The following is a 17,925-nucleotide window of genomic DNA, read 5'->3' as shown; positions in this document are numbered from 1 at the left end:
TTTAAACAAGTCATCCACAGTCTGACGGAAAGTAGTATATGAGCATTCCTATGCCAAACAAAGGCATGGCTGAGTAGGCTAAACTGTAGTTCATCTTAACGATGGTTAGTTGAAACAAGCCAGCTTCATAAATGATGGTTTGAGACAGGCTTGTTTCAAGTTACCCTTAGGTTTAGTTAACTTTAAAGTTTAGGGCTTGGATGACATGCTAATATTGCAGTTAATATAAAACGGAAATGGAAGCTTCCCAGTCTCCTTGCAGATGTGCTGAAAGGAAGCAGCAGAGTGCTCAAGCCTCATGCTCACTGAGGCTTGTTCTCTTAACACTGAAGATGAGCAGGCACAAGCCTTGGCCTTATGTGTTGTCCCTGCCCTTTTCCCTGTACGTGAGGGAAGGAGATGGGAAACTTCCACTTCTAGTTAGTGGCAAGCTATGATTTGCTCCCGCCAGTATTCCAAAACAGTTTGATCCTGATTTGTTGGTAAGCATTTGTTCCTGAGTCGTAACAAAAGCTTTGAATCTCCTTTTATATGTTGAGGAACGAGAGGAGGTAGCCAGAGGTTTGTCCCTTTTCATCCTCATAACAAAAAACAACAGTCATGCTTGTTACCTCTGAATTCAGCCACCACCTAGTCTTTTGACAAATTGTTGCCTGTGCCGCTTATGTCTGTCTTAACTGCTAATAGTGGCTTACACCAGAGTGGACTGATTTTTTTTCTAAGCAACTTCTTGTTGAGCTGTGCGTTTACCCTGTCAGCATCAAGCTTCCATTCCCATCCACTGCAAAGAAAACATCCATCATGGGTTAACTCTTTCCACTGCCCAGGACAGGCAAGGAACATGTGACCAAGCTTTTTGCCTTGGTCTTGGCCTCTGTGGCTCTTCCCAGCCAACTTCATTCCTTGCCTTTGCCTGGGTTCCCCCCACCTTTTCTGTTCTACTTTCTGTTTTTTAAATTACTACATTAACAGTTCCTCAATAGCTACTCTGTCCAAATGCTCGGCTAGAAAAGAACTGGCTGGGAGGAGCCACAGAGGCCAGGACCAAGGCAAAAAGCTTGGTCACATGTTCCTTGCCTGTCCTGGGCAGTAGGAGGAGTTAACCCACAATGGATATCCCCTGAGCACCGAATTGGAATGGAACTTTAAGGTAAGTACCCAACTTTCCATTTTAAATAATAATAAGATATGGTTGTATGTGTGTGCGCACGTGTGTGTGTGTGTGTGTGTGTGTGTGTGTGTGTGAAAGTATGAAATTTCACTTGAGGGCAGAATCCTGAATTTCTCCTCTAGTTTCAGCCTGTTTTCATTCTTTTTGGTTATGAGAAAAGGCATTGAAAGCCTCTAAAGGAACTGTTTGAAAGGTTTGGAAACCAGAAAGTTGTCCTAGATACTGTATTTTCCTTTCTCTTCATACTGCTCCCAGACCATCTACAATTGGTATTCTTTCCCTCTATTTACTTTTTATTTTGAATATCAGAATTTCTGTGTTCCAGGTTTCAAACAAAGGAGATCGGGTTGTGGAATGCCAGCTGGAGACACACAACAGAAAAATGGTTACTTTCAAATTTGACTTGGACGGTGACAATCCAGAGGAAATAGCCTCTATCATGGTAAGAAGTTCAGATGGAAACTTCTGTATTAACAATATTAGCTTTAGTAGGCTGCCCTATTTGAATTGCTCTCTCTAGGAATTTCCATTTGGTATATTTCTTGCTGTAGCCCGTTCTGCTGAGTCTCTCACAATTTGCAATCTAGAAATGACCAAAGTTGCTGCATTTAAAATTATTTTTAGGCCACCTTTTAAGGGTGGAACCCTTGCAAGGCTTAAATCGAGCTGCTAAAGACAGGGATCAACTTTTTCCTGAGAATTATAATTTTTTTCAGTCAAACAGTTGTTAAACTGTTTTGCTTTCAAGGGTTATAAGCCAGAAGAGACAAGCAGCTAGCCAATTAACCAAATGCATATTCCTTTTCAGAGAAATTGTACCTCTTTGAATTTGGTGACAAGTATTTACTCCCAGAACTACTGTATGTTAGGACAGCGGTATACAAAATCTGGCCAGTAACATAGTAGAAGACCCCTGGAAACTTCTTAATCATTGAGAATAGATGTCTACCATTTGTTCAGATTGTTCATCCCTTCTTCTCTTGCTATAACTCCATAAGACAGGCAGTCACCATAGTGGGATACGGAAAGTAGTATATGAGCATTCCTATGCCAAACAATTTGAACTGTGGTGCTGGAGAAGACTCTTACGAGTCCCCTGGACTGCAAGGAGGTCAAATCAGTCAATCCTAAAGGAAATCAACCCTGACTGCTCATTGGAAGGACAGATACTGAAGCTGAAGCTCAAATATTTTGGCCACCTAATGTGAAGAGAAAACTCCCTGGAAAAGACCCTGATGCTGGGAAAGATTGAAGGCAAAAGGAGAAGGGGACGGCAGAGGATGAGATGGCTAGATAGCATCACCGATGCAATGAATATGAACTTGAGCATGCTCCGGGAGAGAGCAGAGGACAGGAAGGCCTGGTGTGCTATGGTCCATGGGGTCACGAAGAGTTGGGCATGACTTAACGACTGAAGAACAACAACAAATGCCAAACAAAGGCATGGCTGAGTAGGCTACATACCCAGTTCAACTAGCACTTGTAGGTTTGAAGGTCAGTTGTTCTTTTTAGGCTAGGAGAGAGAGTGCTGCACATGTAGCTTTCATAGTGCTGCATAGTTTGTTTTTTGGTGCTTTTCAGGGGACCATTGCTACTTGCCCCTGGTGAGAGACAAGTCCGTAGCTATTACAGTTCTGATTTTATATGCAGGTGCAAAATGAATTCATCTTGGCAACAGAGAGAGATTCATTTGTTGAGCAGGTGCGAGATATTATAGAAAAAGCAGATGAAATGCTCAGTGAAGATGCCAGTGGGGAACCCGAAGGTGATCAAAGCATGGACAGCATACAGAACCAGGTAAGGATGTGATTTTTAATGCCTCAGAGTCTCTGGTGCAGAACATTTTCTCTATTTTCTTTCCACCCTTCTGCTTTTGCCAAGGAGTCTTGACAAAAGGTATCTATCAACTCAAACTGAATGTTTAATGACAGAATTTCTTACCTTTTTTCTCTACACTCTTGATAATGTTTCTCCATTCCTCTACCCAGGCCTGAAACCTGGCTGTAAGTTTTTATTGTTAATTATCCTCTCTCCTACTTCATTTGGTCAGCCTTGCATTTATATTCTGAGTAATTCCAGAATCTGGTCCCTTCAATTTTATAATACTGTAAAAGCTATAAGACAATTTTCCTATTTCAAGTTTAGATTTAAGCAATTATCTTCCTTTATGGTCTTCCTCTCATATTATTTGTGTGCTTTAACTCTGCAGCTTGTCTTAGATTTTTGCATGTGCCTGTTTTCAACTACTGTGTATCCTGGACTTTACAGGCTTTTCTTCCTTTTGTTTTCAAACTTCTTTTTATATCACTTCAAGTTTTTCCTCACCGTACCTCACTCTGTACCTTTCTTCCCCCAAAATCTTTGCTCCTCTACTTCCAAATCTGTTGGTTAAACTTGATATGTATGTATGTATTTATTTATTTTTGTTCTCTTATGCTACTACCCAGTTCTGGAGTGTATTCTTCTCCCCCTTGCAGTATTCATCTTGTTCTTGCTATTTTAAAAATAATATTTTCTAGGCTTATCTTGATAGATATTCTTGCTTCTTGGCTTTTTCTTCTATTTTAGTTTATGCAGTGTTTTGCTTTAACTATTCTTTTCTTCCACTCCCTTTTTTCTCTTTTGTAATTATGACTTTTTAATAAAGTGTTTAATATTTAAATGCTGCTTTAAAATATTGTGCTGATATATATTTCTGTGCTGGCTCTGCCAAATATACTCAAAGTAGTTTGAAATAGAATTATTTATTTATATGATCATCTGTATACTACTTTTTAAGAGAGTCCTAACAAGGCAACTCACATAATAAAATATGAAAAACATATGATACAATTTTAAATCCTGCATCAATCAATCAAAACAATTACAGAACAGTACCCAGTTAATTAAAAAAATAAGGCCAGTTAAAATAAAATACACCCAACAGCGAGACAAAGAAATAAACACAATTTTAACTCATAGCAGTTAAAACTCCAGAAAAAGCAAGCTGAAAAAGATTTTATTTATTTATTTATTTATTTATTAAATTTATTAATCACCCATCTGACTGGTCACCCAGCCACTCTGGGCGATGTACAACCCACCATAAACAATTTAAAACAATAAAATTTTACCATAAATTTTTTTTAAAAAAAAAACCCTAACCCACCCCAAATGCCTGCCTGAACAACCACGTTTTTAATGCACGACGGAAGCTCATTAAAGAGGGGGCATGACGGAGTTCCCTAGGGAGGGAGTTCCACAGAGTGGGGGCCACCACAGAGAAGGCCCTCTCCCTCGTCCCCACCAGTCTAGCTGTCCTGGCTGATGGGACAGAGAGAAGGCCATCCGAGGCTGATCTTGTTAAGCGGCCTGTCTGGTGTTGCTGGAGGCACTCCTTAAGATAGGCTGGGCCGGAACCATATAGGGTTTTAAAGGTCAAAACCAACACCTTGAATTTGGCCCGGAAAACAACTGGTAACCAGTGCAACTCCTTCAGCACTGGAGTGATGTGATCTCGCCGGCGGCTGCCTTTAATCAGGCGAGCCGCCGCGTTCTGTACCAGCTGCAGTTTCCGAACCGTCTTCAAGGGTAACCCCACGTAGAGCGCATTACAGTAGTCTAAACGAGAGGAGACCAGGGCATGTACTACCGATGGGAGCAGATGGTCGGGAAGGTAGGGGCGCAGCCGCCGTATCAGATGGAGTTGATACAGCGCTGTCCGGCTCACAGCTGACACCTGAGCCTCCATGGACAGCTGGGAGTCCAAAATGACCCCCAGGCTGAGGACCTGGTCTTTCAAGGGTAGCTGTACCCCATTCAACACCAGGTCAACATCCCCCAGCCTCCTCTTGTCTCCCACCAAAAGTACCTCGGTCTTGTCAGGGTTGAGCTTCAGCTTATTCCTCCCCATCCAGCCACTCACCGTCTCCAGACATTTGGACAGGGATTCTACGGCCAACCTTGGTGAAGATTTGAATGAGAGGTAGAGCTGAGTGTCATCCGCATATTGATGACACTGCACCCCAAACCTCCTGATGATAGCCCCCAGTGGCTTCACATAGATGTTAAATAGCATCGGGGAGAGGATGGAACCCTGTGGCACCCCACAAGTAAGTGGCCACGGGTCCGAAACCTCCTCTCCCAGTGCTACCCTCTGGTACCTGCCAGAGAGGAAGGACTGGAACCACCGCAATACAGTGTTTCCAATGCCCAACCCCTCCAGGCGGTCCAGGAGGATACCGTGGTCAACGGTATCAAAAGCCGCTGAGAGGTCGAGGAGAACAAGGAAGGAGCATTCACCCCTATCCAGAGCCCTCCTCATATCATCCACCAAGGCGACCAAGGCCGTTTCTGTCCCATGCCCAGGCCTGAAGCCCGACTGAAATGGGTCTAGATAATCAGTTTCTTCCAAGTGTGCCTTCAACTGCACCGCCACCACCCGCTCAATCACCTTGCCCAAAAATGGCAGATTTGAGACTGGGCGAAAGTTGTTCAGAACTTGAGGATCCAAGGAGGGCTTCTTTAAGAGCGGTCTTATCACTTCCTCCTTGAGGGCTGATGGCATCACTCCCTCCTCAAGGGAGGCGTTCACCACCGCCTTGATCCCCTCACCCAGTCTCTCTCTGCAGCTCATAATGAGCCAAGATGGGCAAGGATCAAGTAAGCAGGTGGTTGGCCTTACAGATGAAAGCACCTTGTCCACTTCATCAGGAGGAAGAAGCTGGAACCGATCCCACAAAACCGGTTTGCCACAGGCCGCCTCTTGCTCACTAACTGTATCCACAGTGTGCAGAGTAACACACCTAATCTGATCAATTTTATCTGCAAAGTGCCTTGCCAAAGCCTCACAGGAGGCCTTAGAATGCTCCAGTGGTTCCGGAGCCACAGGACCGACCAGGCTCCGGACCACTTGGAACAGCCCCCTGGGGCAGCACTCTGCAGACGCGATGGAGGCAGCATAATATTCCTTTTTTGCTGCCTTCACCGCCACGTGATAGGCTGAAGATATAGGTCTAGCCCGTGTCTGATCGTCTTTGGAGCGAGACTTCCGCCACCGGCGCTCTAGCCGTCTCACCTCCTGTTTCAGAGCTCGTAACCGCGGATTGAACCATGGTGCAGTCCGAGCCCTGTTCAGGGGGAGAGGGCGTTTCGGAGCCACCCGATCTAATGCCCCAGTGATTGCGGCATTCCAGCCACCCACCAGGGTCTCGACCGAGTGGCCGTTGGCATGCCCCAGAGAATCCCCAAGCGCGTTCAGGAATCCATTTGGATCCATAAGACGCCTGGGGCGGACCATTTTAATGGGTCCTCCACCCCTGCGGAGGGGTTGTGGAACCGAGAAGTCCAACATCACCAGATAGTGATCTGACCATGACAAGGGGGTGGTGGATATACCCCTGACTTCCAGATCACTCCCCGCTTCTCCAGAAACAAACACAAGGTCTAGTGCATGACCGGCTACATGGGTGGGCCCAGTTAGAATATGGTGCAGCTCCCAGGAGGCCATGGTCTCGAGGTGCTCCTGTGAGGATGGCCTCCGAATGTACGTTGAAGTCCCCCAACACCAGTAAGTTAGGGGACTGTACACGCACATCAGAGACCACCTCAAGCACCTCAGCCAGGGAGTCAGTTGTGCAGCGGGATGGACGGTACACGAGCAGAATCCCCAGACTGCCCTTCGGGCCCAACCTCCAGTACATGCACTCAACAACCTTGGTCTCCCGGAGAGGGGGTCTGGTGAAGACCAAGGACTCTCGGTAGATAACAGCCACTCCCCCTCCCCGATCCCCAGCCCTCGGCTGCTGTGCATACGAAAATCCAGCTGGACACATGGCTGCAAGGGTTGGAGCAGCAGCCTCGGCCAGCCAGGTCTCCGTAATAAATGCCAGGTCTGCACCCTCATCCAGGATCATGTCATGGATGAGGGAGGTTTTCTGGGTAACAGACCTGGCATTGCAGAGCAGCAAACGAAGGCCAGAAGATGGAGTCACGCCTCCCCCAGCCATCCTTTGGCTCTGGACAGGCCCGGAGCAGGGGACAGATACTACACATCTCTCCCTTGTTCCCCTTAGCTGGCATGGCCTGCCCCTAGCGCTCTGCCAGCGCCTGCCGCCCAGCCTCGGTATGTTCTGGCCCCCAACACTCCCCCCACTGCCTCCATCAGGTGGACACATGCCCCCTCGCTCCCGCCTATCAGGCAGGCTACCCACCCCTAAAAACACAACAGAATCCCCCCCAACAAAATAAAACAAACAAACAAAACAATTAAAATCCCCTTAAAAATGCCAGGCAGGAGTCCACAGGGAAGGCCTGGTGGCGGTGGTAGCAGCGACGGCGGCAGCAGGCCCAGCGGCTGCAAGCACGCCTCTTCCCCGGTGGTGGTGGTGGTGGCTTCTCCTGCAGGCCCTGGCTCTCCCAGGCCACCTCAGCCAGCCAGCTTATGTAGCCCCTCCAGGGAGGGGCAGGTGGAGCAGCACAGCTGGCTCGGTACCTGGGGGCCTGGTCCTGCAGGGACTGGCGGTCTGCCAGGCAGAAGTCCACAAGGAAGGCCTGGTGGTGGTGGCAGCGGCGGCGGCAGCAGGCCCAGCGGCGGCGGCAGCAGGCCCAGCGGCGGCAGCAGTTCCAGCGGCGGCGGCAGCAGGCCCAGCGGCGGCAAGCACGCCTCTTCCCCGGTGGTGGTGGTGGTGGTGGCTTCTCCTGCAGGCCCTGGCTCTCCCAGGCCACCTCAGCCAGCCAGCTTATGTAGCCCCTCCAGGGAGGGGCAGGTGGAGCAGCACAGCTGGCTCGGTACCTGGGGTCCTGGTCCTGCAGGGACTGGCGGTCTGCCAGGCAGAAGTCCACAAGGAAGGCCTGGTGGTGGTGGCAGCGGCGGCGGCAGCAATGGGTTTAGAAGTTTAAAAAATATTAAAATTTGAGGCCATGCATACCTCAGTGGGAAGAGAGCCTGGGTGCCATTGCTGAAAAGGCCCTATCGCTTAGGCCCACCAGCTGAATTGATCTTACAGGTGGACCTACGAATAGGGCCTCTGAGGCAGATCTTAATGCCAGGGCATGTTCGTATGGCTTCAGGCAGTCCTTCAAGTAATCACAATCTATGCAATAAATAAAACCATAAATCCTGTCCATAGAATTGTAAGTGAACATCACAGTCATATTACCACTTCAGAATATTACAATCCTGATAGTTCTTCATTCAGAATACCGTAATATCATAAAGATCAGTAATCATGAAAATGTCTTTTTAAGTAAAAAGAGTGCTTTTCACTCTTTGAAATGACAGAAGGTTGTTGTATAACTAACACTTCCCTAGAAAGGGAATTCCAGAAACCTGTGGCCACTATTGAAGGCCTTGTTTGGGTACCCACCACTCTTGCCTCCTAAATGATAAACACTCTCCCAACACAGCCTTTCTGAATAGATGTGTATAGGGAGAAGTACTCCCTCAGGCCTTAAAGGGATTTGGAGGTAAAAACAAGTACCTTGAATTGGGCCTAGAAGCTCATTGGTAGTCACAGTGGATTGCAGGACCAAGCTTCTGGGCCATGTTTCATATCATGCAAGTAAACATATTATAATTGAAACAACAAAGAGTCTTGTGAACAATGTCCTGGACAATGACACTTTCCTCTCATGGGCCTTGGGTGGTAGGCCTGTACTTTCTTATAGACAGCCTTGTATCCTAAAATAGCTATTCACTAGCAACAACAGGCCTCATAACAAGGATACAAACACAGGGGCCAGACCCTGCAATAAACTCAGATGCTGGTTCTGTCCCCATATCTACTCTGAAAACACTATTACAGGAGCAAATAACGGCACCCACAACATTGGGTGTTCATTGACTTGCTCATCTTCCAATGTGATATATGCAATCTTCCGCTAGCAATGCCTGTCTGCATTCTACAGGATAGACAGGCCAGTCTCTGTGGAAAAGAATAAATGAGCACAAATCTGACATCAGAAATGGCAACATTCAAAACCCAGTGGGAGAGTGCTTCAGCCTCCCAGGACATTCTGTCACTGATCTTAAAGAGGCCATTGTGGAGCAAAGCAAATGGAGATTAGAGCAAGAATCCACTAAATTAGAATTGAACCTGCTGATGAACTCAGTCACCATTTGAGGCTTATATCCGTATAAAGGGTTTCTATCACACTACATGTCTTAACTGGCTTACCTAGTACCAGAATGTTTGTGTTATTGGCGGCAATTGTACTGTGAACGACCACTGTTAATAATGTGATTGTCACTGTTAGTACGTACTACATTTAATTTCCTTTTGACCTCACTGTTTACAATTCTACACACACGCACAACCCCCTCAACCATATGTACTGTACATAAACCTGAAACACTGCATAATACTCCATGCATCTGATCAAGCGAGATATAGTCCATGAAAGCTTATGCCAGAATAAATTTGTTAGTCTTTAAGGTGCCACAAGAATCTTTGTTGTTTTTGCTGCAACATGACTACCCTCTGGAAATTATTATAATTGGTTAGTGCTGGAAAAGAAGGAACTCTGTTATCTGAACCACCTGAACCATCTGAACTATAGTTGCTGGAAGAACATGGCCTTTGTTCAAACAGTTGTGAGCGTATGTGTTAGCGTAGGTAGCTTGTTGGGGAGGCATAACATGGCCTAAAAAGGGCCAAACAAAAGTTTGTCTACTGTGTAATTTTAATATTCCTACTGTGGCAGGTCTCAAGGCTCATTGATATCTTGATTTCTGCTACTGGGTTTATACAGCAAAAGAACTGTTTTCATTTGTTTCAGAAATTGGATGGAGACTTCAAACAACCAGATCCTGTGTCTTCCATGCCGCAAAGAATAGGTAAGGGTTATTGAATTCTTGTACAATCTTGGATTGCTGGCTTGGATCCCAGATAGTGTAAGACCATCACTGCTTGGTTCAGTACCAGAGTGCTTGCTCCTTGCAGCAAATTGAACAAAGGTCAGTAAGAAATTACACAGCTGTAATCTATATCTTTCTCCATTTTATTTAAGGTGTTCCTCCTCATTCATTGACTCAGGTTGTCCATTCTGCTGGAAGAAGGTTTATTGTCAGCCCTGTTCCAGAAAGTAGGTTGCGAGAACAAGCATTTTTCACTTCCATTCCATCAGAAAATGAGCTTCTTGATATAGGTGAGTTCACCAACATTCCCAGCACAGGTCACTATTTTATTTTATCACTAAAATAATGCCACTGTATATCACTTTCAGAGAGAGGGTCCATTTGCATGTAACAGCAGCAAATTGTGGATTAACTAACCCAAGATTTGCCACTGCACGTACCAGGTACATTCTGCCACCATTTTGCAAATCCAACCTCCAATCAGGCCGATCGGAGGTTGCTAGGTTACATCTGAACCTGGACACTATAGGTTAATTGTGGGTTAAACAACCCACAGTTAATCTAACATCTGTTTGTGGGTTAACTGTGGGTTGTTTAACCCACAATTAACCTATACTGTTCAGGTTAAGACATCACATAGCAATCAGAGATTGCATACACAAAATGGTGGTGGTGCATGCCCCCACAAATCATGAGTTAATTAACCCACACTTTGCTGCCATTATGTGTGAACTGGGTCATAACCTTATCTTAGCAGGGTTTGTTTCAATGAGGGATTAATTACTTGTAGTACAAACTGTCATGTACCTGAAGTACCGCCTCTCTCCACATATACCTATCTGGACCCTCAGATCTTCTTTGGGGGTCATTCTCTTGAGTATTCCTGATTAGTAAGGTGCAGCGGGTGGCTATGGAAGAGAGGCCCTTTTCAGTGGTGATGCCCAGGATGTGGAATACCCTCCCAGAGAGACCTGCCTGGTGCCTACTTTGGTATTATTTTGGTGCCAGACAAAGATCTTTTTATTTTCCCTGGCCTTTTATCTGTTTTATCTTCAAGCTCTGTTTACTCCCTGCAACTGTTTTTATGCTGTATTTATAGTATCATTGGGTTCTTTAATTGGATTTTAATTTTTAAAAATTCTGTGTTTTGGGTTGCCCTGATAACTTTATTAGACCACTCTGTAACACTGTAAGTAAATATAAATAAAATGTAAACCTTTCCCCCTCCTTTTATACTATGGCACAATCTCCCCGCCCCTTTTGAGTGTGCAGCATTGTGAAAGTTACACTGCAGTAAAGAGAACTAATCTTCATACCCACAAACTAACACCTAGCTGCCTCTAGTAACTATCAGCTACCTCACGTATGTGTTGCTTGTATCCCATAGTTCTTAGAAATATTAATCTTAACCCTCAGTGACTTGGCTACTAGTCAAGATGGGTATATACTACTTCCAGTATCAGGGCAGTATGCCTCTGTATGCCAGTTGCTGGGATCACAAGCAGAAAGGTGCTACTGCACTCATATCCTGCTTGTGGGCTTTCCATGGGCATCTGGTTGACCACCCTGTACAAAATGCTGGACTAGATAGGTCTTCGGTCTGATCCAGCATTGCTCTTACGTTCTTATGATCTGAATATGTGGTGGCTTCACTGAAGCAGTGGAGCCATATTGAAGGAACAGAAGTAGTGGCTTCCCATCTCAACATATCTCAAACCTGTGGGAGTTGGAGTTTCTTTTAGAAATTAAATACGGGCACAGTTTATGCAAACACCTATTGTCCTAGCAAGTACTTAGCATGGCCTTCAGCAAGTTTTTCCAGAGAAGCTGACTTTGCCTCTTTTCCTTTCAGTTGCTGCGTCCCCATCTCATGGCCCTGGGATGAATCTCTCTCATTCTGCATCATCGCTCAGCCTACAGCAAGCTTTCTCAGAGCTTAAGCACAGTCAAATGCCAGAAGGACCTAGCACAGCTCCCCCAATTTTTAACCAGGCTGTGCCACCTTTTCCATCTCTAAGTTCAAGTCTGAATGGGGGGCTGCCGTCAACACCAATGACTGGTCCTTCAGTGTCACTTCCTTCCTCCACTGATGTTTTTTTAGTAGCGACTCAGCCAATAGAAAAAGTGACCACAGGGCTTCCATTGAGTGAAGAATTTTCAGGCTCCAGTTCTCCACCACCAGTGTTGCAGTCTGGGGCACAGTTAATTAGTGGAGTGGCTTCCAGCATCAGTGCACCTTCTTTTTTATCAACAACTGCATCCCAGGTGGCTTCTGGAATGGGAGAAATCGTTCCTAGTATTAGCACCCCTGCTTCTCTAACGTTACCACAAGTCGGAGCAACAGGGCCTAGTGTTACAACATCAGGAGTTAAGGCACCATTTGTGATGTCTCAGCAGGGCGGAGGCGGTGGAGGTGCTGTATCTCAAGCGACGATCCCCGTGTCTTTGGCTCAGAGCATGGTTTCGCAGTCTTCTCACTTGAATACCAGCAGCTCTGTCCCCAGCCTAGCAGAAATGGTGGTGGTTAGTGTGCTGCAGCCACGATCAGAAAGTGAACAGTCCCCAGAAAAGCCACAGCTAGGCAGTACAGGTGAAATACCCTTGCCTGTTTCTGCACCTGTATCCTCTGCAGTAGCATCAAATATGCCTAGCTCCATATCACAGCCAGGTGTGGTACAGCCGTTACCCATCCCACCTGTAGTTACCTCATCTAGCTTAGCTCCAGTAGGAGGTGCAGTCTCTATCCCAGTATTATCCCAGGTTCCTTTATCTGGCATCCCGCCACTGGCACAGCCAGTAGCTAATGTGCCTGCAGTGCAGCAGACTTTAATGCATAGTCAGCCTCAACCAGCTCCATTGCCTAATCAACCTCATACTCACTGTCTGGAAGGGGACGTTGACGCTCAGCCAAAAGCACCTGGCATAGATGACATCAAAACCCTGGAAGAAAAACTGCGATCCCTCTTCAGTGAACATGGTGGTGTTGGTGCAGCTCACCAAGCGGTATCCCTGGAGACCTCTCTAGTAGTGGAGACTACGGTCACGCCTGGCTTACCAACTACTGCTGTTGCACCTACAAAACCTGTGGCAGCCATTGCAAGTACCAGCATACCACCAACCAGTTTGACGCTTGGTCCAACAGGTTTACCTGTCATGACGCCAGTTGCCACACCTGGGCAAGCAGGCACCCCAGGCAGCTGTGTCCCAGCAACGTGCTGTACTGCATCAACAACAGTTAAACCAGGGACTCCTCCATCAAAGCCACCTCTTAGCAGGGTACCGGTAAGGAATTCAGTGTTCGTATGAATGTGTTTTAAACTTGTTAAGTGAGGCACCTTCTAAGAAGGCTAACCTAGAACATTTACCCATACTTTCCTTGGTTAGTCCTTTGTGCATTTCTTGATTGTAGGTTCAGTTCTTCCTCCTCTCTCCATTTGTCTCTGTAATACTTTTATGTACTGGTGCTTGTCACATCACTTGTATATGACCACACTTCGGGTAAAACAAGAAAGAAATAATATATAGCTAATAACATGGACTGTGTTTTCATTTCTGTTCACACACATGCTGAGAACCAACTGAAATGATCAAGGGGCTTTAGTAACTCCCCTGTAAAGAAAGGTTACATGTTGGGGGCTTTTTAGTTAGAAAAAAGATGAGTAAAGTGGGGGGCATGATAGAGATTTATAGAATTATGCATGATGTGGAGAAAGTGGATAGGAAGTGCCCCCTTATAATACCTGAATCTGGGGGTGATCCGATGAAGCAGAGTGGTGTGGGATTCAGGACAAATAAAAGGAAGTACTCCATTGCATAGGAAATTTGCTACCACAAGATGTAGTGATAGCTGTCAACTTGGATGGCTTTAAAAGTTGATTGGACAAATTTATGGAGGGTAAGGCTATCAATGGTTACTAGTTATGATGGCTGTGTATTACTTCCAGAATCAGAGGTACTATGCCACTGAATATCAGTTGCTGGGGAACATGAGTGGGAGGGTGCTATTGCACTCATGTCCTGCTTGTGTGCTTCTCATAGGCACCTGAATGGCTACTGTGGGAACATAATGCTGGACTAAATAGGCCTTTGGTCTGATCCAGCAGAGCTCTTCTTATGTATGGCCAACAGATATGGTTTGATTCATGCTTTTCAAATGTGAGGCAAAAACCTTAGGAAAGTTGTGATAACAATTGTTGCACATTGCTGCCTTAAAGAATATAGATCAATTACATTTGAGAATTTTATTTACGATGTCTTGGGAATCTTTAGGGGACATGCATCTGCACACATTGGAAGGTTCAGTGGCTGATTTGTGACAGTGGATAGGTCGGACTTGTCTAAACAAATACATATGACAGAAGCTGCACAATACACGTTGGTAAAACACACTGTAGCCCAGAGGCTTGCTTTGCATTATCCAGTGGAGTTTAAGACTAGACCAAGCCAGCTTTTTGCAGCCTTTTGTTAAACCTCAGGTGGGACAGATGGGCCACACTGTCCAGCTGCCTTTGCAGTGATCCTGCTATCAGTGTTGTTGAAAACATGGGGCATACATGTCATAATATTTCTATGTGGAGTTGGCAGAGCTCCAGCAAAAGGACTGAGCTTATTTGTAACATGTTTTATATGTAGGAAGAGTATGAGGATGGATGAAATGTTCTCCTCATGGGTCTGTAGAGCTAGTTTGTGATGTGAGTTCAATAATTAGGGATGAAGTTGTTGATTAGTGGCTGAATATACAGTGGATATTGTAATATGAAGGCTCAGTTTTGCTGTGTTTACTGTAACCACATGGTAAAGATGGGCTATACCAGTGATATGGATTCTAGAAAAAGAACTACAATTGAAAAAGAGGTGGCTTAAGTATTTGGGGTCTAGGCAATGTTTTATATCAAACAATATAGAATTAGGTGTTTCTCACTTGTTAAATGTGGAAAGTAGATAGCAATCAGTTCTTCTTGTTTACCAAAAAGTATAATAAAAGGACATGATTCCTGACCGAATTTTGAACAGCTACATATTTTTGAGAGGGGATGTAAGTGTGCAGCAATCCTCCACTTTATTTTGTAGATGCTTTCACTTCTATTAAGATGGAATTAGCTGGAATGTACTCTCTAGCTTTGCTGTCAGGCTGATGTGCCTCATTCTGCAAAGTTTTCCCCTTGCATTTGCATGTTCCAACCCCTTTTAATAGAACAACCAGTAGGGTGCTAGTTTTTATGAATCCAGTTAAATCAAACATGTGCATGCATGCACACACACAAACGTGCGTGTGTGTGTGTGTGTGTGTCTGTGTGTGTAGCATTTGTTAGGCTTTTTAGTACTTTCAGTTGGTGGTTAGATCAGCCTTTCAAATAATTACAATAACAGTAGCCTGCCAATACTTTAGCTCTGCTTGTGCTTCATAGGATGAGTGGAGCAGTGCTATATGGCAAGCTACCTGTATAGAAAGAGAGGTTATTCTTTCCAGATGATGCCTAGCTTCAGCACTGTGTAAAACATAGCATGATGCTTAAAAAATAAACTCTCAGTAGATTGTGTGAAAATGGTTACAACAAGCGCTTTGTTGTATGGTGGTAATGAGTTTCTAAATGTGAATACCATAAGAATATGGTGTTAAAAGAATTAGACACTATGGTTCTTTGTGGTATCTGTGCATCACACATATGGGCTCAGTGCCTGCACAGAGCCTTGATTCAGGAAACTTCTATATCTGAGGAACTTTGGCAGGAACGCTTCCCCCACCGTCCCAGTGTGCATATCCCTAGCAGGTTCCTGCTTATTCCCTCAGTTCCTTGAGACTGCCATTGTGGTAGCCTCATGAGGGAACTTCTCTTGTGTTCAATCCGAAAGTGTTTTCAAAGTTGAGGTTTTATTCTGTCTTCTTACCTATCAAAGTATTTATCTCTTTAATCTTAGCATTCTTTTTATTTCTATTAGATTTTTTTTTCAATCTTGCGATTGCCCTCATAGACATATGGCCCTTAAGGCGCCATTTAGGATGTGTGTCCGTTGTGAGAGTAAGTTACCGCCGACTGATAGACATTCTCTTTGCCTTTTTTTGCCTCAGAGAAGGGCATGCTGTTGAGGCTTGTCCTCTTTGCCAAGCCTTTGCCTTGCCTGCTTTGAAAAATCGTTTTGACCGATTGAAAGCTGCTCTTTGGAAATGAGCATTGGAAACAGTTGAGAAGCCGAAAAGTATGGCAGAGAACCCCACCTTGGGATCGAGTGTGTTCTTCATTTCTGACCACTCCTCCCGATTCTGGCTTGACATCTTGGGATCAATAGCAACCTCCACTACCGGTCGTGTCTCCCATTGCTCCACAAGTGCCAAGTGACCAAATGTGGTCACCTGTACTGACAACCGCACCTCCCACTCCACCAATATTATTCTCACCGATTCCAGTGATGACCCTGATGCCTCTGGTGGGCCCCATTCTAATAATGTCTACATTAGAGGGTGAGATCAGGGACCAATCCCCAACTGGTCCATCCACTTTGCCACCTTATCAGTACCGGCTGCAATGGTACGGGACATCTCGAGGCCGACATCAGGGATCTCAGAATTTGCTAAACTCAGTTGCCTCTTTCAATAGACATCATCCCACTAGTCTTTACGAGTGGAACCGGGATAGAGAACGGTCCAGATCACCTTTCTCTGATTAGGAGAGATGTCCAACATGGGATTCTTGATACAGGAGACCCTCTTGATTGGGATGAGGATCAGTATGATCCATATGATCTGTACTACCCCCTTTGCTATTCTGACCTTCCATATTGAGGAGGGAGTTGCTACCATCGGCATCCATCAACAACCTTATCAAGACCTCCAGATCAAGCGGATACCTTTTGAATGCCTCCTTCGGTCCCTAATCCTGTTCCGCAGTCGCAGCAAGCAATCCAGGTACCAACACCTTTGCTTTGTGACCAATCACTGGCCATGCTAAAGCCACCAGTGCAACTACCAGTTACATTACAGCCATTTCTGCAACCACTGGCTATGCTACAGCCACAGTTATAGCTTAACAACTGTGACGAGTCTTCGCTTCCCTGCAAGGAAGGCAACAAACAAGCTCCACCACAGGCACCTCCAGGGCAATCACTGTTCTCCAGTATGGAAGACTATCAGTCATAGAATCATAGAATAGTAGGGTTGGAAGGGGCCTACAAGGCCATCGAGTCTGACATCACATCTCAGTCCTCTTGCCCAATGTCCATTTCATCGCCTGATGCTGTTGTTGGGTTGAACAATGCCATCTCGCAGTCAGAGGACCTTGGACAATTTTCCAATCAGATGATGAGAATGGCTCAATCTTTGGGTTTGGAAACCCAACTAGTAACCTTCATGGTGCAGCATGCAGCTTTTGACGTGGTGAATGCTGAACTGTCTCAACCTGTTGCCATACCCCTCCTTTCTGCCCTGGAAGAGACTATAAAATAGTCTCAAAAAGCCCCATCCACTGTGCAACCAATGTCAAAGCACTTGGAGGGAATGTATTGCTTGCAAGAAGCCAACACAGATTACCTACTCAAGCACCCTACTCCAAACTCAGTGGTGGTAGAGGCTGCACAGGGAAAGTCTTGGAAAGCACATTCTTCTCCATCTGCTGAAGAAGGCAGGCACCTTGACCTATTTGGACGGAGACTATAGTCCTCCACAGCAATGGGCCTTAAAATTTCGAATTATCAGGTAGTGATGTTGGGGTATTAACTACTGTTGTGGGATGAAGCTGGCTGCCTCTTTGAACATCTACCGGATGATAAGAAGAATTAGGCCATCTTTTTCAAGCCGAGGTAATAAAGTTGTCAAGGCAACAAATAAATATGTTTCATCAAGTTGATTGCGATTCAGAGACCCTCATTGGGTCCATTGCTCTACGTCGCCATGCCTGGTTGAGGTCAGCTGGCCTTCTTCAGG

General features: G+C 45.5%; 1 protein-coding gene across 3 annotated transcripts in view; it reads left to right on the top strand.

Moving 5' to 3' along the window:
• Positions 1-17,925, top strand: part of WNK1 (WNK lysine deficient protein kinase 1) — a 166,821-nt gene that overhangs the window by 121,038 nt on the left and 27,858 nt on the right. For all 3 annotated transcript variants that reach the window (XM_084809331.1, XM_084809330.1, XM_084809333.1), the window contains 5 exons: positions 1,497-1,613; positions 2,822-2,968; positions 9,929-9,986; positions 10,160-10,297; positions 11,860-13,289. In XM_084809331.1, the coding sequence (XP_084665457.1) occupies positions 1,497-1,613; positions 2,822-2,968; positions 9,929-9,986; positions 10,160-10,297; positions 11,860-13,289 (1,890 nt within the window). The remainder of the gene's footprint in view (positions 1-1,496; positions 1,614-2,821; positions 2,969-9,928; positions 9,987-10,159; positions 10,298-11,859; positions 13,290-17,925) is intronic.

This window comes from Heloderma suspectum, chromosome 7 (assembly GCF_057233095.1).
Source record: "Heloderma suspectum isolate Gila_16-S chromosome 7, 16-S_ref, whole genome shotgun sequence".
NCBI lineage: Eukaryota > Metazoa > Chordata > Lepidosauria > Squamata > Helodermatidae > Heloderma > Heloderma suspectum.
This window is presented reverse-complemented; position numbering and strand designations above follow the sequence as displayed.